General features: G+C 45.4%; 1 protein-coding gene and 1 long non-coding RNA gene across 3 annotated transcripts in view; one reads left to right on the top strand and one right to left on the bottom strand.

Moving 5' to 3' along the window:
* The window catches only part of LOC130594267 (uncharacterized), a 27,999-nt gene extending 8,644 nt beyond the window's left edge, over positions 1 to 19,355 (top strand). The window contains exons 3-4 of the long non-coding RNA XR_008971036.1: positions 2,450 to 2,505; positions 18,724 to 19,355. This is a non-coding gene — a long non-coding RNA (uncharacterized LOC130594267). The remainder of the gene's footprint in view (positions 1 to 2,449; positions 2,506 to 18,723) is intronic.
* Positions 4,016 to 23,156, bottom strand: PSEN2 (presenilin 2). 2 transcript variants are annotated; one of them, XM_057400035.1, is made up of 11 exons: positions 23,117 to 23,156; positions 17,557 to 17,753; positions 16,599 to 16,828; positions 15,158 to 15,299; positions 14,203 to 14,270; positions 13,201 to 13,421; positions 12,283 to 12,381; positions 10,031 to 10,108; positions 8,357 to 8,476; positions 7,756 to 7,874; positions 4,016 to 6,434 (listed from the first exon to the last, which is right to left on the bottom strand). In XM_057400035.1, the coding sequence occupies exons 2-11, from the start codon at positions 17,698 to 17,700 to the stop codon at positions 6,279 to 6,281; spliced, it is 1,377 nt and encodes a 458-aa protein (XP_057256018.1). In that variant the 5' UTR covers positions 17,701 to 17,753; positions 23,117 to 23,156; the 3' UTR covers positions 4,016 to 6,278. The 2 variants fall into 2 exon arrangements, with proteins under 2 accessions (XP_057256018.1, XP_057256019.1); XM_057400036.1 differs by lacking the exon at positions 23,117 to 23,156 and adding an exon at positions 22,845 to 22,956.

The following is a 23,156-nucleotide window of genomic DNA, read 5'->3' as shown; positions in this document are numbered from 1 at the left end:
GAAGGAGATGCCAGCAGTTAATATAAGCCTCTGGAAGAAATGACTGATCAAGAGATGGTGCAGGCATCCAGGTTAAGCCCTTCGTTTGACCCTGAGCAAATTACCCAACTCCTATCTGTAAAAGAGAGCCAATGGCATTCTTCTGCTCTGTCATGCCCTTGAAGCCCGATGCCTAAGTAAGTGCTTGGAAAGCCTCAGTGGAAGCACAGCAGAGTCATTTTGACATGCTCCATAGCTGTGCAGAGGGAAAAGAGCTTGCCTTCAGGCACAGCGGTGCCAAGAACCAGCAGTGCAGGTTCACTGCCCATCAACTCCCAGAGCTTCCAAGAAGATTTTTAGCCTGGAGGAGTCCAAGGTGGGAGCACAAAGATGCCCTTTTCCTTCAGCAGTCCCACTAGGTACAGTACCTAATAATAAAGCCTGGACAGTGAATGCACTCTGTGCCATCCACCCATGGGCTTCAACAACTGTCACTCCAACAGCCTGCTTTCAAAGCACAGTTCTCACTGTTCTCTGCAGCAGCACTGTTTCATGACAGCACTAAGAAGTGTGTACACACACACTGGTACCAAAGAAGCTGACCTAACCCTTTACATGCTAAGTGCCTTTGGTATTGCTTTGTCCCCCATTGGCCCTCATTTTCCCATCCTGTTTCAGTCTTTAAAGCTGCACTGCCATAACAAACCTGGTCAGGGAAGCCAGCACCCCACTCCTCTTGTGTAAGCTTACCCATGTGCGTGGTGTGTTTTGGTTTTCTTAGCCTTGTGCCCTTCCCTAGGCTGAAGAGCCACAGCTCAGAGCCTCTATATCCATACACATTTGCTAGATTTCTATTCCCTGTTAGTTGTCCCCACAATCTGGAGTTTGAATAGGCAGCATGAGTTGTCTGGGATCATTCCGTGCATTTGCCATTTCAGCTCTTAGCTTCCCCACCCAAATCACACAGGGACAGCAATCAGATTGTTTCTTTTTCCTTGTTAAAGAAGAAAGACAAACAGTTTTCATGCCTATTGAAACCTGCACACAGCACTCAGGAAGAGACTATTAGCACAATATTTGGAGAACAAAAATAACTCAAATTTGATCTTCCTGGAATATCACAAAGGCCATATTTGGTAGGGGCTTACAGACAGGGCATGTCTGTTTTGGCAAGATGAAGGGGTAAGACGTTGCTGTTGGAATAATTCTGTTAATGCTGCTGGCATTTTATTGCTGCTAACTCTCCGTTGGTACATCAAAGCTGTGAATAGGTGGCTTTAAAAATCATCCTCAATACCTACCTTGCACTCCAAGGATCTTGCTTGTCTTATGCCAGGTCTGAAGGCAGGCTTGGCTTCTTTTATAAACAGATGCAGCTTTATCAATAGATGCAGCTCAATTCAGGGAGAATTGTAATTCCTTCTGTTTAACTTTGCAAAGATTGAAGGTGGCATGGCATAAGTTAAAAGGCTGGATGAGTTGCTCTCAAACTTTTTGCATTGCTCCTAGTCTGCTTAAATGCAAGTTAGCTGTGGAGTTACTCACGTTTTATACCAGGGTGAGGAAGTCTCCCTGAAATCACAGAAACAATTATATAGGAGAAAATAGGCTTAATGCTTTTCCTACTCCACCCCCTTCTCATTCTTCAAGCCTTGCAAGGCAGTTTGGGAGTGCCAGGCTTCACACCATTTATTTCTGCACAGACCTAATCCTGAGTTGCCCTTGGGAGCTGTCACTTAGTTCAGGCTGCATTTGATAGGACTCCAACAGTTCCCAGTTTTGGAAAACTTCCATTCCAACTGCTTGGCCCTGTACCTGTCTCAGGTTTCTATATTAAGGAGTTTAGCTAGTTCCACTTCAGTGTTTCTATTTATTTATATCTTTGTAACACTGAGCCATAAATAGCGCTGAGCACTGACACCTCCCAAATTGTGGGCACCCATCACACAAAGGAGAAGTTAACAGTTCATATTCACTTAACTCCTCCAGTGCTCAGGGCCAATGTCTTCAATTTAGAGTGGGAAAAGATGGTGATAGCAAACCTGAAGCAAAGGGAAGAGGTAAGAGAAGTTAATAGTGTCTTGTGTGATTGTTTTTGGTGCCCTGGTCTGATGTGGGCAGATCTTTCTTTAACCAAGCTTAAAACCAGCATTTACTCTCTCACTTTCCCTGCTTCCCACTTGTGGAATGGCAATAGCTCGTATCACTTTACCATACTGGGGGCAGGGAAAGCAAGAATAAGTTCAATGAGGGATGCAACAGTACGTTAGGTGGTGTACAAACAGTGTGGTAGGAGAAGCTCTGGCAAAGATACAGCATTTGTCCAGGCTGCTTTCCTGTAAAACAAATGAGTTCAAGAAAAGTAGATAGCACCTGGCTCTCCTGAGGGCACAGACAACAGGATACAGCCTGACCTTAGGTGCCAAGAGCTGGAATGACAGCAGCATGCTGTTTCCACCCCCAGGATTAGCAAGACCTGCTGGGACAGAACAGGAGACTGCAAGTGAGAGGAGGAATGATAATGCAGTAAGTATTACTGTTCCTTTCCTTCTTGAAGCTGCTCAGGGGAAACTCTAATTTAGTGATGTCTGGAAGAGCCCCTGACTTACGCTTGGGGGTTTGAGGCCTGAAACTAAGGCTGAATGCTTCCAAAAATAAGGGGGGAACACAACCCAAACAAAATAGTGTGTCTAATGCAACAGCAGGACCTCACCCAGAGCTGCAGCGCTGAACATGGCATCACATTTGAAATCTTTAAATAGATTCTGGCACAATGTGAGCTCACTCTCACTCAAAGCCCGGCCTGTGCTGTGCCAAAACTGCAGCTGTGCTGGGGTGTGAGGTGCCTGCTTTCTCCCTGCCATGAAGAAGACTACAGGGCATTCAGCCTCACTTAAAAGGGGCACACAGCAGAGTACTTGAAAATGGCTGGTACTTCTTCATACAGACGTACTGCCCTCCTGTGGCTGCCAAGGAGCATCTCTAATGCAGGAACAGGGAGACCAGGGACTGAGGGAAACAATACAGAAAAGTAACTATATATTCAATTTAAACCAAAACACAATTTGGTAACAAGGAAAGAAAAGGAAAACACTCTGTGTGATTAACTGGGAGTACATAAGAAGGCAAGAACAAAGCAGAGAAATTTACTGAGAGACCTCCTAATTGTTTTGTAAAGATAGTCTCGAGTTATTACTCAGAGAGATGGTTCATCTAACTTCATCTGGATAGCCCATGGGGGAGACTTCACTAGCAACTGGAGCAAAGAAGGTGTGGGAGAGGAGAGCGCTGCTGCATTTCCCTGACTGTGACAGATGTGTGCTATGACCTTCCTGTATCTACTAACAGAAGTTGGCATGACTTCTGCAGTGTTGATAGGGCTCTTGCTGAGACACCTCATGTTGCAAATGTGTTCCTTCCTCTCTGTGAGCCAGGATGAGATGACATTTCTAGCACAGCCTGACTTCTCTCTGAGGGACTTGCCTTAAAAGCCTGAAGTTAGGTTCTATGAATAAGACCTTGAGTATCCACCAGGAATGGCCCATTTCTTGTACTTCATGACTGTGCTGCTTCTTGTGCACCCTCTGCGGGCAGAATGCATCTCCAGTCTCTCATACTGGAGCGGGTGTGACAGGGATCATGTAGGAAAACGCCAACATGTGGCACCTCCTTCAGGACTTGAGGCTGTGAAGTCACACCTGTATCAAGAGGGGTGTCACCCCTGTCTACTTGACAGCAGTGCTTTTAGGGGGATGTACATCAGTGGGAATGTTGGGATCTCTTCAGGCGAAAGAGACTGCAGTTGAGCAGAGCATGCGCCAAGCTGAAGTCAGTGAATGAGCACAGGAGACAGACAAATGCTTTGTTCATTCAAGTTGCCAGATCACTGACTCAGCATCTCATGTAGCAGCCAGCTAGGGAATAAAGTAAATCCTGCCTTCTCCAGTTCCACATCTTAGGCCATACATTATTAACATCACAAATAAAACTTTGCTTTATGCCCAGGTGAAAATGGCCAATGAGATATCAGTCAATATAATTTTAAAACTTGTGTGTATGTGTGCATATGCACACATAAACACACAGAGAGAATATGTATATATTTGTAATAAGCACATATGAACTTTTACACAATTAAAACCACTCCAGTATGTACATGATATATTCCTACCACTCACCAGGACAATACATTTTGTTGCACTGACAGAATCTGTTGCTCAGTTTCCTTTTAAATGACAATAACAAAACTATGCAGAATTGCTCAGCGGAAGGCCAATCTTTGACAAGCACAAATCTGCAGCAACCCACCAGCTCCAGTAGTGATCCTTCAATATTTGAAGGTATTCCTCCAGCTTGCTTCGAATATCAACTCTGCTTTCACAGAAATAAGTTGTTTCTAACAATATGCTACAACCCTGTTAAGCCAAGCAGGATTTTTCCTCCAGTACTTATAAATAATTCACACCCTCTCTACACCATGCAATGCAAAAAGTAGAATCATCTTTGCAGTATTCTCATTTGGCCCCATAACTGCTTTAAAAAATGCCCCAAAAATAAAAGGAAGAAAACCCAACTCTCACATAAACCTTAAAAATCAGCAGACGGAGCTCCACTGATTTACGTTTCCAAAGGAAATACCTTTCAGTAATAATTAACTCTGCAGGTGTTAAGTCCAAACATTGCTAATGTGAGAAATGAGGACAGAAAACTAAACAAAGAGCAAACTGAGAGACACACAGCTTGTGAAAACCCTTACATGTGTTTGCATCACTCACATGATGTCCTTGTTAAATACCAAAGTAGATGAGCTTGAACAAGTCTACTGGAAAAAACACTACCTTAAAAATGTGTAGTTCAAAGCCTTATCTAAAAAGCATTATGAGAGATGAAACTCTGCATCTCTCTGTCACTGCATTATTCACAAAACCTTGCATCATGTTGCATTCTGAAACACTGACACTGAGGAGCTGTCAAAGAAAACAGCACTTCTTTTGCATCATCGACACTAGACTAAAAAGAAAAGGTAAAAAACCCACAGAACTTGGCTATTCTTAAAAACTGACTCTCTGAATAGAAATCAAATGATTTTAAAAGGTGGAGAAAATAGACAGGTTTGGTCAGACCCGTATTTTATACTGGCAGCAAGCACTGTGATTCTGGTATTGATTTCTTTTAAGGAACTCAAGGGTGTGTAAATATGCCTAGCATTAATGATGCCTTATGTAAGAAGCAGATTGAAATTTGCACCTCTGTCTTTTGATACAAGTTATGACAGGGTAAATAACTGGTTTAAATTTTGTAATAAAAAAAATCTTTAAACAGTACCAAAAACTAGGTAAGCCCAAGTGTCAGTCCCTGTAAGAGGACCTCTTCATAAAGGGAAGGTAAAGCCTCCTTTGGAGTAGTTACAGCAACACACAGAAATGAAACTAGAAATACACACAAGAAGTTACAGGTCTGATTTAATGGAGTTGTGTAGTGATTTCCACCTGATGGTAATCTGAGGATTGTAGTATGGAGCCAGAAAAAGATTTCCAAAAAGGTAAAATGCTGGGAGGAGACGGGAAAAAAAGTATCTGAATTCCCACACTGAGGATCTGATGTGCTGGAACAGGCAGCCCTGCCTTCATCAGCTGTTAGGTGCGGTGGTGGATGGGCTCAGAACATCAGAAGCCTTATGTTTAAACATCCCAACCACCAACATTCCTGCCTAAATCCATCATGGCTCACTGTATCTAACTAAGGTCAGAATAAATAGGCATTTGGGACAATTGCAGAAGTTGTGTGCACAGAAGACAGGTTATGCAGCTCAGCCTCACTTCCGTACTGCTCACAACCAGGTGTAATGACTGCTCTGTTCTGTGCATGTTGGCTGCTATGTTTCTCTAATTACAATTTACTTGCACAGCATGTTTGCACAACACTTCAAAAGTGTTAAAACTCCTAGAGTACAGTTAAGCTAGATTGAAATTCCAGGGATAAAACACTTTAGCTTCTGGAAGCACAAATCAGACCCTTCTTCAGTGTCCCATGCTACATACAGGTTTCTGTGCTCGCAACAGCCAGTGTACACATCAAATCACATAAAAGTAACACTCTGACATCAGCAATGAGCCAGGATTTTCCCTGGAGTCCCAGAGTCCTGTATATATTAGATTTTTAATACACATCATGTCACAGAGTTAGTGTTTTCCTTACAAATATATGGCACTAAGTGTAAAACTTCAGCACTTACTCCAAACAGTGTAACCATACTTCACAGTAAAGCTTTCAAAAGAATCCTCTAACTCCCACCTCTTCTAAATATACAGCTGGTGGGAGGCCAGGGTGTCCATGAATGGTCGCACAAGGTTGTCTGTCGAGAAGTAAAAGACCAAGCCAAAGGTGATGGAGATGGGAAGAGCAGGCAGTGCTTTCTTAAAAACAGCCAGCAATAAAAGAGTTAAGCATAAACCCTGAAAGAGAGAATAAAAAACAAAGACATATAGTAAGAAGCCCAGAAATGTATGTCATCAACAATCTAATATACAAATAATAAGCTACACTGTACAGCATCTGAATCCTGCCTGAGCTAGCAGCAGCCCACAGCTTCACCTTTCAAGTTGCCCAGGCACTTCCTTCTGCAATCTTGAGCACAGCTTTCTGCTGAGAAAATGCTATAAACAGCTTCTGCTGACATACAGCTGACCCCGAGAGGCTCATTTATTTACAGATTACATTTTCTTCTGTGCCGTTACGTATGAAGTACTGATCCAGCACACGAGAGCGCTTAAATCCTAGTGAGCTGCATAGGTAAGAACCTCCACTGGAGGACTCTGAATATACAGCAGCATGTACTTCTAATGCCTTCCCAGTTTGCAAGTTCTCTTGGGGTAAAATAAATAATATATATATATACACACACACACACAGAGCAGATAGAAAAATATCCACTGCTGCTCTTTTGACTGCATTGCATTCTACGACAGGTGAATTCTGGTTTTATCTGGATAGCAGGCCAAGGTTTGGGTTTTGGAGCATGTGTGAAAGCTTTGGTGCATTTTGGGAGGACAGTATGGCTAAAAGCATTTAGGTATGGATTCTTTCTCTCATCTGAGCCCTTCTAATTCCTCCACGATGACAAATGAAGGACACAATAATTCATTTTCTTTTACCTTTTAAAAATCCTGCTGGTTAGTTTCCATAAGGATGCTGATGTAAACGGCAAGTTCCTAGTAATTATTTTCTGCCTAGGTGAAAGCTTAACAGTGTGTGGTCATTAGACCTGGCAGGACCGGGTACTTTAGCAGTTACAGTATGATCATCATCTGCTTTTACTGATAATTTCCATGGATTTTTAAGTCTGCTTCCTTCCAAGCTCAAACACCAGAACAAGACAGTTCTTCATCCTCTTATGTAGCAGTTCTCCTTAGCGTAAGGGAATTAATCTTTTCGGCTTCACTTGCTGATAAATGTGCACTTCATGATACTGACTCTTCTGGCTGACAGAAGTCCCCAGTCTTTTAACACTGAAGCAAGCACACTGACAGTTCAGCTGTAACTATAAGCTGGTAACTGTGGCTGTTTCACCATCTCCACACTTGGCTCTGTTCTGACAAGTCAGTATCATTCAGCTTCAGTGGCTGCTTAAAGCCTGACTCTCTAGATTAGGTGGTTTCTCGTAGATATCCATCATGTTACCTGCAGTGACTAAGCAGTGCTCAGCTGCTGGTACTTCTGGCAACACTGCTGTACTAAATAGGGTGTAAGAGAGTTACTAAAAGCTTGCTCACTTACTATGAGAATGGCTACAAAGCAGGCCAGCGTGGTATTCCAGTCTCCACTTGCTGTGGCCGCTGCTTTCCCAACAAGCACACTGTAAAATATGAAGTCTCCAAGGCCCAGCTTCACACCCCCTGACAGAAGTGGGAAAAGAAAACAAGTGTTAATTCTGCTCCTCCTGCTCTGCTTCCTCCTGCACAAATTCTTGCCTCTGGGGAGCAGGTGAGGGCTCCTCATCCCGGCTCCAACCTGGACCCTTAGCACCCCACACACTACTGAGGAGGCTGAGTCTTCCAGCCTCCTCTCCCACAGCTGTTTTTGCTCAGCCTCATTCTCTGAGGTGCTTCCCTGGGCTGCTTTACAGATGTACCCGCTAAAGAAGCATGAGAACAGAAAGGGATGGGAGGCAAGGGGAAGAAGGAACTGTTTCAGTTGTGTAGCCAAGAGATGTCACTGGAACTACAATCCCAGAACAGATTCTGCAGCAGCAATATGCAGTGAGACTCAAGATCTGTGTTGCTCAGCAAGACACAACTCTTCAAATCAATTGCAATTAGACCAAAGTGGGTAACAGTGTCAGGTTCTGACTGAAATCAAGGTACAAAGCTTCTCTTACTTTCCTCCTCCTCCAGCTCCTCTAGAGAAGTGATGGGGCGGGTTGGAACAGGACTCCTTGTCTCCGACATCTGAGCGTCTGCATGTGAAGAGCTCCCATGGTTGTCTCTCCCATCCTCAGCTTGGTTCCATAAAAATAGGCCAAGACAAGCAGACAAAGAAAAGAAAAGGTAGCTACATTTATAACTTAACACATGAAATCCACACTGCTGTGAAACTTCCCTGGAATAGGTAAGCTCTTTGATTCTTGGAGGTGTGATCATCAGGACCAGTTCAAGCAGAGACACTTAGTGGCCTTGAGGAAAACACGTGTTATTATTGGAACCAGTTGGAAGCGTACGTGTTCACAGCTTCTTTGGCAGCTACCCAGGAGCTCAATGGCTTTAACAGGAAAGTACATATGCAGAACTAAGCTCTGCACAGGCTAGAATGACAAGTCCAGTAAAGTCAATATGCATTCCCACATTGTTGTATCTTTGGGGTGGAGATGCTCAGATGTTCCCTAACTGATCATATGACAAAAATGGATGACTAAGAGGACTGCCATTTATGAGAAATCACACTGCCACTGGAGCTAGGTGTTCACATGTAGAAAGTGGACACATTTTGTTGTTCACTGATTTATTTCCCCTCCCCCCCCCCCCCCGTTAAACACATCTAACGGAGCCCTTGGTCGTGTTTTTGGAAGCAGCCTGTCCGAGATACATTCCTCAGTCCCCATTTTCCAGAAGCACTCATACAAACTTCCCAGACCATGTCAATCTGACAGGATGCTGCTGCTGCAGATGCAAGTAGACTGTGATCTGGGACACAGCTTGCACAGAGGCATTCTGTACAGCTCAGCATGCTCTTTCAAAGCAGGATTGTGTCCCTGCTGTTTGTTAGTGTGTCAGCTGCTTTATCCTGAGATAAGCAGCATGTTCAGTTACCAAACCATAGCATACATTTACTGCTTTAACATAAAAAGGTACTGGCTTTTCTGAGGTTCAACAAGCCCAGATGGGAGATCCTCCCAACATCATAAATGGCATTTTATAAAATCACGTTAAAACTGTGTTTAATTTGCATGTCAAGAAGATAAAAGCAAAGGCACATAAATTGCCACAGGTGCAGTTAGAATGTAAACTTGGTACACCTCAGCTACTGTTGGGTAACTGCCCAAAAATAAGCTTTTACTCAGGGGTAAATGTAAGGATATTCATTTTCTTTGGCAGGGTAAGCCATGCTGCACTTACTGCTGGGTAAGAGCGCGTCTGCTCCATGCCAGTGGCCTGAACACAACACACTGCAATGCACTTAAGTTCAGGAGCTCATTGGCATTGTATTTATGAGCCTTTGTTGTAATTTACTATCCCCAGCTAGTAAAAATATGAACCCCCTCTAGTCCACTTTCAGCTCTGTCTTCAGCACATCTGAAGATGTGTTGAACAACATTTGTTTGGTTTCCTGTTTGTGTTTGGTTTAAATAAAAGCAGCTTGAATACTGGAACTTTCTGCATCATCTGGTCATCTTTCCTGCCAGCCCTAACAGCAGGTTTCAGAACATCAAGTTCTGCAACCACTGAAAAAAATGCATCCATCAGGATTTAGGGGCTTACATTTACTTGCAGTCTAAAACATACACATTATTTCCATGGAACAGTGCTCTGTATAGAAGAGTAACATGCAAGCAAACCTGCATCCCACATCTGCTGACTTGATCCTCTTGCTGCTGTGTCTGGCTTTGCCATTCCAACTGTCCACATCATGGCAGCTAGAAGCAAGAGAGAAAGTAAACAGCTGCATAAATCAATCACTGTAGCTCAGAGGAAATAGGTATTTAGCTATCCCTAAAACCAAACTTTTGCTCCTGTAAACGCTTTTAAAACACTCATTTTTAGGTGGTTTCTCTCACACTTTGAAGGTAAGGTGGGAGAAAATTAAGGCAGTGCATTCAGTTTTTAAGAAAGTCCCAGAGTACAGATAGGTAAGAGTCAATACAGTCCTCTCTGTAGGCTAAAGAACACAAAAATCCAGAACTAGGATCCTCATGTCTTCTGTTTTCTTCAAAAAACAAATGCCCAGGAAACAATGGTAGTACAAAAGGTAACCGGAGGTTAACTTACACAGCCTGATCCTCATGTTCTACTAAAGGTAAAGCACACAAAGGAGGGATATGTAGGAGCTGTCTAGTTTTAGGAGCACTAGTTTTCTCTCTCCCTATTTGGTTTGGTTCTTTCCTGTCAGAATAGCAGCTATTTCTGTTTTGGTTCCAAGAACAACTGAAGGATGTTTGGGAGTTTATTCTTGACATGGACCCCTAAACTAAAAAGGAAGACAAACCATTTTGGAATCAGTGGAAGGGAACTCAAATCAGTTGTTTATTTAAGTGTGCATCAGTCTTCCTGTTTTTATAGAAGCTAAACTAAACAAAATAAGCCAAAGCAAACACAGTGCCTGCTTTTCCACTGCAAGCTCAGCCAAGAGATGTTTTTACATCTAGAGGGAGCCACAGAATGTGGTCTCGCAGTGGAGACACTGATGTTCTGCACAAGATCTTTTTGTTCGGTACTTACTATTTGTTGAATTGCATTCTCCTTTAAAGAAACCCTTGTTAGCTAAAACATGTGGAGAGGAACTTTTTACAAGGGCATGTTGTGACAAACAAGGGGGAATGGCTTTAAACTGACAGAGGGGAGATTTAGATTAAACATTAGGAAGAAATTCTTCCCTGTGAGGGTCCTGAGGCTCTGGGACAGAGTGCCCAGAGAAGCTGTGGCTGCCCCATCCCCAGCAGTGTTCAAGGCCAGGTTGGAGGGGGCTTGGAGCAACCTGGTCTAGTGGAAGGTGTCCCTGCCCGTGGCAGGGGGTTGAAACTGGATGAGCTTTAAGGTCCCCTCCAACACAAACCATTCTATGATTCATCTAGATTGTCTCGGGTCAGTATAACATAATCTCCAGTAAAACGAAGGTGAGCTGAAGCCAACAGAAGCTCTGCTTGGAACATAAAAAAGCATTTATGTAACATTAAATGCTGGGGGGAAGAAAAAAAGAGCAATAAGGTTGCAGCCATACTCAACTTCCCACTGAACATCTGGCAATAGCCATTCTCCTTACAATGATGTAATGCAAAAGTCACTGATGTCCACAAATCACTTGAGTCCACACCCCATGAGCGCTGATTCGTCTGCCTTTCACCTATCTTAAGTACATATATACCTTTGGATAAGGACACAAGACACCATCACAGTTAAACAGCCCAAGAAAGCCAGGCAAGAGACAACTGATTCTGTTTGTAGAGCAATACTTGAACAGAGTCTTTTACAAAGCAAGCAGCCACAAAGTGAACAGCACTGCTGTCCATACAGTGTACAAAGCAAGAGGGGGCTATGAGAAGAACAGAACCTCATCACATGTTAAAAGTGTATAAAGTGTACGCACAAGGTAGAAGTATATTGGGTGGCATCATCTCATCAGAGAACTTTGCAAAGACTACTGTCCATCTAACACAGGTTTTTGTATGCAGAACAAAGGGGCACATTCTGCACTGCATTCAGGAAAGGATAAATCTGGTTTTGAACATTTCAGCTTCAGGCTGGATCGAGCCTTGGGTGACATGGTTTAGTGGGAGGTGTCCCTGCCCATGGCAGGGGGGTTGGAACTAGAGGATCTTAAGGTCCTTTCCAACCCTAACTCTTCTATGATCTTAAGGTCCTTTCTAAACCTAACTATTCTATGATTCTGTGAGGCAAATGGAGGCTTCCTGTGGCTAATCAGAGTTGGCACCATTGTAACTGATAAACAAGGCCTTCTATAAATGGTCTGTTCCAGAACATAAATGCACACCAATCTTAGGGCAAGGAAGTAACTAAAATAGTGCTCTTCAGTTTGACACAGAAATAGGCTGTTTAATCTGGCTAAAAACATTAACATTCTGATCAGACTTACAGGAATATATTAATGCAGGAAAAATGGGCTCGTTTCTCTCCTGTGCAGTTTCTACCAGCATTCTCAGTGGCCCCTTGGGACAGAGAACAGCCATCAGATCTGCAAAGAGAAAAAGGCCAGACAATCTCATCTCAAACTATCATGCATATTTTACATTCTTTATCTTTAAAAAGCTATTCTCTCCTCAAAATTACATCTATCAATATTAACTGGATGATTTCCTGAATGGCAGTTTCTGTTGTTCAAGTCCCTGAAGATGCTGTTCACTTAAAATATCATCCCCAAGCCTCAGTGTAGTAGTTAAGAGTTTTCATTGTGCTAATCCTATAAAAAGCCTCCTAACACATTATTTCTTTGAAAGTAGATAACAGCATTATATCAAGGTGTTAAATTTAATTAGATGAAGACTGGGAGTACTTTGTTCACATCCTGCAACCCACTGCCACACACACTGACTCTGTGTTTCACATGAATGAAGTTCCTCTTTGCCTGCCCTCTCTCCTCCATCATAGCTCCTCACCAATCTGAATGTTACCTCCCAACTACCCCTTGTTCTGCAAGTTCTCTTGAAATTTATTACTCATACCAAAATCCATGATCTCTTGATAACCACAAATGGAACCTGCAAGACTATCAGGCTGCTACTGACAAAAATCCAACCACCCCCACCATGCAGTTAGATGTGGTTCAGTACTTCCCCAACTTGTCATTCCACTTTGAAAAACATGGTAGGAGTGCAGCACCTATAGGAACAAGTTAGCAAGAGACAAGCGAGGGAGTCAACTTAACTGCCCACCTGCCCCTTTCTAAACCTGTTAGCACCATAAAGTTGTTGTCTGAATGACATCCACAGTCCTGAGATTGCCTCAGAGTAACTTCTCCATGAGCCACACCTTGAGAGTCCCAACCCAGACTTACCATAGATGGAGATTGCACCTAGAATCACCCATGCTGACCACTCCGGTAGATACTTAATGAAAACCAGTGCCATTAGAGCACTGATCATAATAAGATATGCTTGCTGAAGCTGTAAGGGGCCTTTCCAGTGTATGCAAATCATCCCAACAGCTCCGAAATTCCAGATGACTAAGAACAGAGTGGGGTAATCCATGGCCACATTGTAAGTCTTCAATACTTCACTGGAATACAAGAAAATTTAGCTAAGCAATAAAAGCAGCTAACACACAAAGCATCCTACTAGCCGAAGTTAAACAAGCCTCCTATTACACGAAGAGGAAGCAGGATAGAAGCAGCTCTCAAGATGAAAGGGGAACCTGCCCTGTGGCCAGTGGCTGCCCTTAGCTCTCTGTTCCTCCTGTAGGAGGTGGACATGCCATGTGTGCAGTCACCACAATGCCTTAGTCCTGAGGTCAACAGCGATTACAACGGTTTGAGCAGGCAGGATTTCAAGTGTGAACCAAACATAGGCCTGCAGCTACGTGACCATCTGCAGCAAAGAAGCCATGTAAGAGTCATCCCACCAGATGCATGATGTTAAAACTGAAAAGTTTCAGTTAAAATTGAAAAGTTTCAACAAAGTGTCACCTGCAGGTTAAAAGCTCGGTTGTGCCTAAGCTGGGAGCTATGGGAATGAGCTTGAAACAATACAGTCTGAGAAAAAGGCAAAACAAAGAACTCAGCACGTCAAGTTCCCTTCCCTTTGTTCCTCAACACACAATTCAGTGCCTCCGTACCACAAGGGTGAGCCTGTTTGTTTCACACTCACAGTACCACTTCCCAGTGATTTTTCTACAGTAGGCACTGCCTATTAAAGACTTCATTTGCCATTTTTTAATTTAATTAATGATTCTAACAATTCTTAAACCTCCATTTGGAGAAGGGGAGACACTGCTCGTGTTGTCTGAGTTGGGCATTTTCTGCACTCTGAACTGCCAGGTTACCTGCACCATTCCCACTTACCCGAGATATATGTAGGTAAAGAGGAAGAGCAGCATCAAAGAGGACAAGATCAGCCAGCCATGGATGAACTATCAAGGACAAAAAGAGACAGTGAGTGAAGGGACTGTTACCCCTCACGCAGCTTGCAGTGCCTACTGCATGCACTACTGACAGAACTTTTATTGTCCAGCAGTCTCCTTCTGCACTCCTCCTCCAGCTTCCAAAGACTGCCTTCCCCACAGCCAATTGCTCCCAGTTCTCCCAAACTCTCTCATTTTATATTCTATTCCTTGGTATTTGTTTTGGTTGGTTGGGTTCTAGGGGTTTTTTTTAGCCTCTTTCCTATCAATTTCCATGGGTACCCATATCCTGGCTCCTAGATCAGATAGGTGAGCACATTCTCTCTGCTTGGTGGAGAAGAGGAGAAGGAGGGATTTGCCCGAGATTGTACAATAAGTCCATCTCAGGGCCAACTTTAAAACACAGCAATGGCCAGTGCTCAAATGCTGGGCCGGCACAACACAGAACAACTCCTTGGGCACCACAAAACCTGAATGCGCCTTTCCCCCCAAAGCCTTGTCCCATCCACCAGAGCCTCCACAGGCAGGAAGAATAGCAGTTCCCACAAAGCTTGTCTGAAACTTCCCAAGAGAAGGCATTCACGGTATGCCTTACTTACTCCACATGTATGAACCGCAAACCTTCTTGATCAGATGGTGAAGACTCAGACCTGACTAACGCAAAGTAGCAGGCCTGGTTTTTAAGAGCCTACCATTAATGACAAAAACCCAACAAGGCATATTCAGGGGCACAGCTCTGCCACCTCTGACAAAGGCTGCTGTACAAGATGCTTCTTGCTGTGACTAAGATGTGGACTAGCCAGTGCAGTGCCTGTATTTCTCACGGACACACAGGCTCCACTTGAACTCAGGCTCACGGCATATGGGTGGAAAAGGCTCTGGCATGAACACTTTACCTTGTAGCAGCGATATTTATAGAGCACAACTAGAAAAACAGTCATTACGACAATGACGCTGATCATGATGATGGTGTTCAACACCGAGTTCAAGAGACGCTGGCCCACAGACGGGGTATCCTCGCTGAAAGGGGTGTAGATCCTGCAGTATAAAGCAAAAGCCATATAAAGTATATATATTCTCTTCCAACCAACTGCAACAAGATAAAGCCAGTCCTCTCTGTGTGTGGGAAAGGGAGGCAGGACTGCCAAGGACAGCAAACACAAGAGGTAGCCTCTGAAGTGGCTGGGCTCCAGTTAATTATCAACTAAAGATTAGTGGTCTCTATCAAAAGCACATTCCTGCAAGAAGCTGTGGCTGGCAAAGCTCTAAACAAAGAGATCTAGAGTTTAAATGACTTCATTTTAGTAGCTTCTCTCCAGGCCACACATTTTTATTGCATGCTTTGGATCCTCTCCATGATGATTACAAGGCTACATCCCTTTCTTTCCACACTTGGTGGGAGAGTTTTGGAGTCTTTATCCCTTCTCATCACCCTGCATCCCACCCTTCACCCCCCATTTTGTTTCCATTGGTTCAGTTCAAGGGACCGCAGTCCCCGTTTCTCCACCCAACATGTGAAGCACAGTTAGAGCCCCAGGAGTGCTCTCGAGCACAGTCAGCATGAACAGTATCAATCATAACTGTATGAATTATGTATCCACACCGTGAGTCTGTGAGAACCAGAAATGTCATCAGGAAATGAGACACTCATCCAAATGAACATGCTATTCCCTGATCGCTGCCAGCTAGTGAGTGAGCAGATGAGTTCAGACTGGGCCTTTTATGCTGCAATACGAAGCAACTTTCTAGCAGCCTTCCAATATCTGAAGGGAGCCTACAAAGATGCTGGAGAGGGACTCTTCATTAGGGACTGTAGCAATAGAATAAAGGGTAATGGGTTTAAACATGAACAGGGGAAGGTCAGGTTATATACAAGGAAGAAGATCTTTACTGTGAGGGTCGTGAGACAGTGGAACAGGTTGCCCAAAGAAGTGGTAAACGCTCCATCCCTGGCAGTGCCTGGGTGACACTGGGTGACATGGTTCAGTGGGAGGTGTCCCTGCCCATGGCAGCGGGTTGGAACTGGATGATCTTAAGGTCCTTTCCAACCCAAACCATTCTATGATTCTATGACTATTACACCGCTCACAGGCTTCACTTAGGGTGCCCTAATGACAGTGCTAATTCATCAGTATAATGCAGGTATGGAAGGACTTACACAAAGGAACGTAGCATACTTTAGTAATATCTTTGTACACTTGCACAGCCACCTTTAGCTGTGTAAAGGTTCTCCCAACCTGCCAAGGAAGCACTCTGCGTACACAGAGTGTACGTGGCACCTGCGTATAAAGCTAGAGATCCCATGTACTCAGAGGCTGTTTTGAAGACCCCACTTACAGCTGCCCGTTTTTCTCCGTATAGAAGCGCACTGACTTTATGGTGGCGACGACAACAATCATACAAAGGGTGACAGGCACAAAGAGCATGATTACATGCTTTGCTCCATATTTCAGAGTTAGTTCCTCCTCTTCATTTTCCAAGGCGCTTCCTCTCACTGGAACACCCGAGTCAGACATTTCCCCATCAGCAGCATTGTTAGGGCTACGGCTGCTACCTGTTCGCCTCTTCTGAAAAGAAAGATTAACAAGTATGTGAGACACTTCTTTGTGTTCAAAGTTTTATTCCATCATATTTCATGAGACTGCTGTAGGCCACCACAGCATACCAACTTGGCTCTTAACACAGAGGTACCAAATGAACAATACAATTAGAAACTCCATTGCAAACAAGCTGCAATAGAGTTCTTAAACCAAAACTATGAATATCTTGGGGCCTCTTCAAGTGCCATAGAGATGGGCACATGCACACGAAGGGCAAGATGCCCAGAACTTAGAGGAAATGTCACTGGGGTGCATAAGCTTGACCAGTTTGCCCCCCCACAGCAATGCTGTGCTTGCTTTACCCTGCTGCTTCACTGGGAGCAGGACTAGACTCTGTCCTAATATTTCTGCATTTGATCAGAGCAGACAAAGGGTTTCTGGCAAAACAAGGAGGCTGAAAAGGATATCCTGCAAGAGTCATATGTGCATCAGGTCCTGATTAAAAGCTCGTATCTGTAAAATTGTATCATTACCAAAAGGAAGGAAAAGGGAGGAGTATATATAGAGATTAAAAGAGGGAAGAAGTCACAGTGGAGGAAATGGGAACCCGCACTGCTGCTGCTGGCTGAGAGTGAGAAACAACAGTGGCCAGAGCAATCCTAGAAGCCAGCCTGCTGGGAAGGTCTGAGGGGTAGTAGAACTGTATCTATCACCACATCCCATTTCTTCACTCGCCAGGAAGGACGCACACCTACCCTATGTGCCTGCGCCTCCCCGGCTCCTGAGGCTTGCAGGCCATCCTGGTAGGAGGGCACTGGAGGGCTCTCTGCAGACATCAGGGATGTTCTCTCATTGCAGGGCTCCTCCTCGCTGTCCGAGTTGTTCATGAATGTGATCATCGTTGCTTTCCCAGGGAGCACTCAGAAGGGGCGCAGCCAAGCACAGCTCAAAGCTGAGGAGAGGAGACGAGCAGAGCAGAAGGGAAGAGTGAACACTGCACTGCAAGCCACTGGAAGTCTGAGGAGGGGACACAGGGAGGCTACAGCTCGCTAAGTAACTCCATCTCCTTCTAACACCTGATTTAGCCTGCTGTCACCCCAGGCATGACAATCCATTCCATTAAAGTCACTGTGACTTTTACAGTTGGGGAGAACAGCACAAAGCAGCACTGAAGCAATTTAATACTTCCTTTTCTTTGCCCCAGCTTTCACAGCTGCTGCCTCTGTTTTCCCTCTCCCATTAGTACACCTTGATTTCCACAAAGGAGGTTTCTCAGTGCTTAGTGTTTGATTTGATTCGGCCAAACAAAGCATCACCTCAGATGCTGGTTGCCTGCTAGAAGGCTAACAGAGCTCAACTCTTACACAGCACTCCTGCAAGCATCGCAGATAGCAGAAGTTTCTTAGTAACCCAGAGCCTCAGATTTGCATAAGCCCCTAACCAGGAGTTATGTGCTGGTTTGACTGGTTCTTACCAGATTAATTTTATAAGCAGTTCTTCTTTTTGCCTATGGACAAGGAGAGGTTTGTAGAAATGGAAAGACCTGTCTCCTTAGGTGAAGGGAGATAATGAGGGGAGAGCAGGGGCAGCCATGTGGAAAGATCATGAGGGGAGTGATGGGGTGGTTGTGAGGGGATATCATGAGGTGATAGCGGGGGCAGCCATGCGCCATGAGGGGTGGCCACGAGGGGTAGGGGCAGCAGCTACATAGCATGGGGCAGATGAGGTATGGCTGTGGACTGGAGATCACGAGGGGCAGCCATGAGGGGATATCAGCTTGCCCTAGGTGACATGGTTTAGTGGTGGGCTTGACAGTCCTGGAGTTAACAGTTGGGCTTAAAGGTCTTTTCCAACCTAGCTGATTCTATGATTCTAAAACATTGTAAAGCTGTAATATCTACAAGAACACTTCTCCTCCTCAGTATTTCACCCAAGCCCATGTGTCTCGGGAAATACATCCAACTCAGAAGAGGAAGCTGAAGAAGCCACGTGATTTGGATGCAGTCACTTAAATCTGAATCATGCACTCAAGTCTGACCAGTACAGTCTGCTGTGTGCCAGGCAGCTTGAAAGGTCAGAGTGGATGCTTTGGAGATCTCTCAGATATTCTTGCTTCTGGCTGAGGAGATTGAAATTCACTTTGGAGGAAGGAAAGAGGGAGGAGTGGAACGTTCCCCTTTCTTTCACAACCTCCTCAACACATCTGGCACCTTTGAGAAATCTTAGAATGTCAGCTCCATCTGCCCAAGTGAAACGTTTTTCAGAGATCTGCTCCTCCCCTGCCTTCTCTTCAAGCTTTTTCACATCATTTTGTTCCTCTTTTAGTGATAAAAGTGGTGCAGCTACAGGAACCAAACAAATGCAAGGGTAGCCCTCAAGCCAAACCTGTCTGTAGTATTACTGAGTGAGCTGCATAACACCTGCATTTGTCTGCTTTTTCTTAGAGCCTAAAATCTCCACTCCAAGCGCTTAACACACCCTTTAATTGAGCACAAGGGCTCATAGTTTACAGTTGAGAGCCTAGATTTTGGTTCAGCTACAGGACTCAGGCCTTTAAAGGCAGGTATATGAAGTCATTCAGTCGGGACGTACTTCTGGGTCTGTGAACAGGCAGTTATGCATGCCAGAGGATCTGTTACCCATGGAATTTAAGTAACTCTCAAAACCTCCTGCCCATGTCAGAGACCAGGGAAGAAATAAGTAAAGATTTACTCTCTGATAGTTTGGGACCAATATTTAGGTTTTAACAACTCAGTGAAAATATTAAAGAACTTTTTTCTCCCAGTATCTAAGAAACTGACACACAATTTTTGCTGTGTAAATTCTGCAGAGGATTTAGAAGGGTCAGCCAATTAATTAGCCTACTTTCAACACCCTAGTTATGCCCACTGGAGGACTTAAACCAATAGCAAAAACAGTGCTAATTATTAACCTACACAATTACATGGGAAAAGAATCTCATGTTTTAAAACAGCCATTTTTAAGCTGGGCATGTTCTCCCTCAACAAGTATATGGACAAATGCAAAGATGCAACAACATTTCTGGTCAGCAAGCAGACTCAGTCCTGAACACAGCTTTAGTGCCCCTTGTTTACATAGCTTTGGTTTCATTGAGGGCTGACACAGACTCCAGCGTATCTGGGATTCTATAGCTCCTATAGATTCAGGAGCTCCTATAGCAACAAGCCCTCAACAAATTCTCAGATGCTGTACTCACAGCCACCTTAAACTGACTTAAATACGTGGTCCTCCCCAAAGGGTTGTCCCATCATCCTCGGTCTCCCTGGTGCCAGCACCAGGTGCTCTGTCTAGCTCTTTTGAGAAGACAATAGGCACTGTTTTCCTTTGCTTTTAAAGAGCCAGGTTGCAGCAGGACCAGATCCCAGGCTGTGAACAGCCCCAGTGCCCACACTGAGGAAAAGCAAGCGTTGGCTGGGCCACCCCCCTTCCAGTAGGGCCAAGCCTTACAGCAGCAAGCCCTCTGCTCTGCTCACTCCCAAAGGGAGCAGCAGCCCACCTTAGCTTCAGGCCTGCAGCACCTATGGCAGTGTGGCTTTTAGCTAAGCAGGAGTCCTTGACATACTGTTTACAGAGGTAGGCACACTGGCCCTCCCCCTCTTCCCCCCACAGACACAGTAGGGAGTTTGCCTGATGTTCTATTTGTTCATCAGAGCTGCATCTTCAAGTGGCACCAAGGCTGTGCTGGCTGCCAGAGAGAGCTTTGATTTAAGTAGCGTGTCTTTCAGGGGAGGAAGGGACAGCCTGGTCACTCTCACGTCCACGTGCCCAGCACAACAGCATCCTTTGAGCTGAGCAGAGCCTTGTCCTGGGGGCTTTCTTTGCAGATAGAAAAGGAGCCACAGAGCATCAGGCAACCAAGAAAGGGGTGTTACAAAGCCACAGTTTCCTGGTATCATTTCACCAGTTAACCTGAGGGAAGGTGCCTTTTGGAGATAATTTCTGCCTTCCAAGGATGCAGGATACCCCCATAATGGAAGGCACAGGAACCTTCTTTCCTGCTCTTGCACATGACGCCAAATACACCCGTGCACACTGACTGTGTCTTCCTAGGCTGAGCTGAAAAGGGGAAAGAAAAGGTCAAGAAGGGAAAGCACTGAGAGCTGAGACAAGTGTGCTCCTTTCTGGCTGTAGCAACAGGAGGAGCTTTCAGGTTGGAGGGTAATGTAAGCTGCATCTATATTCACAGAAAGCTACAGAGCACGGTCTACCAGATACAGTAAATAAAGTAGTTGAACAGCATGCACCAAACCATCATCAAAACTGACCCACTTGGCTGCGGGGTATCAGACAAGGTTTTCCATTTTTCCGCCCTCTGTGGATGGAGTCAAACCATTAGGTCCCTTTCCAAAACATCAGATGATGTTTAAGAGCCAAAAGACCAAACTCTCAAAAACCAGATGGCAAAAATGAAAGGGGACAAAAACTAGGTCAGTAGTAAGTGCTCCTTGTAACAGAGCAGCTGAGGTGGGAATCCAGCAACTCTTGCTTTACAGCACTCTTGTGAAGCCTGCAGGAAAGCAGGAGTTACAGTTTCCCTCTTCCAGATGTCCTTCGTGCAAGGGACCTCCTTCCTCAGCTGCAATAAATCAGCTTTATGGATTTTGATTAATCGGGGCCAGTTCACACTAACAGTAGGATCTAGCCTCAGACTGCCTTTTAATTTCATTCTGCAGCATCACTGTGCTTCAAGCAAACCTAAATCCTTTGCTTCGCATTTCATCCATCACAGGTAATACAAGTACAATATACACCACAGAACAGCTGCTACAGGCTGGCAGAATACTTAATAATGTACTTGAGAATTAAAATTCCTGCTTTTTTTAGGTATATGTATATATATGCTATAATTGATGGCAAATAGATTAAGAGAATGAGTTTTTCTTTGCTGTATTTAGATCAAGAGGAAGCTGTGGGCTGACAGTGACAGCCTGATGTTCTCTGAAGTTTCAGCTGTAGCAAGCACTGCTGTTGGGAAGTATGAAGAGGAAGGAAAAACTTCTAAGGTATCCTAAGTGGTGGGGCCAAAATCAGGAGGAAAGATTTCCAGGTTCTTGCCAATAAATAATGGCAGGACGTGCATGCTGCTAAAATAATGGGGGACTTGGAACACACCATTTCAGTGCTCAAAACAGAACTTGCAAATGCCATTCACTTGCAGCCCCAGGACACAAAAGAAACTCGAGATATTACAGGAAGGTGTAGAGATCTGTAGCCCTCTTTCTGCATTTTAGGGCACACCAACACAGCTGAGCTAGCACTGCTTTCTTTACTCCCCCAAGAAAGGCACACAGCACATGGCCCCAGAGGGCTATTTTGCTGGCAGAGCGGAGATCAGACCCTCCCAAGGAGGATCAGAAGGATTATTCTGCCAGCGTTAAGCCCTAACACACTAGCAGTCAACTTCCCACCTCAGCCCCGAGGCACCACAGCCCTGCAGAGCTACCGACACCAGCAAAGCCTCAAAGCCTGGGTCAGAATTCACACGCAGGAGCAGCTGCTCGCATCTGTGCTACCGCTGCCACCGGGGACACCCAAGGACACCAGCGCTGGGGCTCGGTTCCTGCGCCCTACCTGGGTACCAGGGGTGGTCTGCCATGGGGACACGGAGCCCAGGGTGTCCCGTCCTCCCCCAGCGCTCGCTACGGGCACACCACACCGGCTCAGCTGCCCCGTCCGTCCCAGCGCACGGCCACCCCCACAGCGGCTGAAGGGGAGGGCAACAAGCAGCACTTTGAAACAGAAGAGACAAGAAATACCCCCCGCCAGGCAGGGATGCTACAGGAGGCCCCGAGCAGCCCCTGCACCATGGAGGCCTTTCCCCTGCTGCCCTTTCGAGTGATCAGAAGCCTAAGGTGTGCCGGCAGCACTTCCGAGCCAAATCCTGGGTCGCAGGCAGGAACGCCACCGCCCAGGAGAAATATATCGCCATACACATGTGTGTTTATGCCCATGCACACAAACACACGTAACAATATTTATATACGCACGTATGTAACAGGTGCACATACAGAAATATGCATACGTACACACAGAGATGTCACTTTCTCCACAAGGAGCCAGCGAGGCTGCCGGAGCTCCCTCCCCACCACAGCCACTGTGCCAGGGCCCGGCGTGGAGCGGAGCGTAGCGCAGCGGCCTCGCACGGCTCCAGCAGCGATGCGGCTCCGAAATCCCCTCGGCCAGGGCCCGGCCCCTCCCGGCGGGAGGGCAACCCGAGCCCGCCGCAGCCCGGCGGGGCACGGCCAAAGCCAATCCCCCCTCCCGGGGGGTTCCCCGGCGGCCGCCGCTGTTTACCTGCTCCCGGCGCGGCATGGGCTCGGCTCGGCTCCGCTCC

This window comes from Pezoporus wallicus, unplaced genomic scaffold, assembly GCF_028554395.1.
Source record: "Pezoporus wallicus isolate ANWC-B61680 ecotype Strahan unplaced genomic scaffold, APGP_CSIRO_Pwel_v1 contig_7339, whole genome shotgun sequence".
In the NCBI taxonomy this organism is placed as follows: Eukaryota; Metazoa; Chordata; class Aves; order Psittaciformes; family Psittacidae; genus Pezoporus; species Pezoporus wallicus.
The sequence above is the reverse complement of the archived record's forward strand: the minus strand, read 5'-3'. Positions and strand labels throughout refer to the sequence as shown.

Excerpts from the sequence above, each read along its gene's own strand:
- PSEN2 (XM_057400035.1), bottom strand. The coding sequence starts at position 17,700 with ATGATCACATTCATGAACAACTCGGACAGCGAGGAGGAGCCCTGCAAT. Across the intron at positions 7,875-8,356 it reads GGAGCTGGAGGAGGAGGAAA|GGGGTGTGAAGCTGGGCCTT; the intron begins GTAAGAGAAGCT and ends CACTTCTGTCAG. Across the intron at positions 6,435-7,755 it reads GCTTTGTAGCCATTCTCATA|GGTTTATGCTTAACTCTTTT; the intron begins GTAAGTGAGCAA and ends TCTCTCTTTCAG.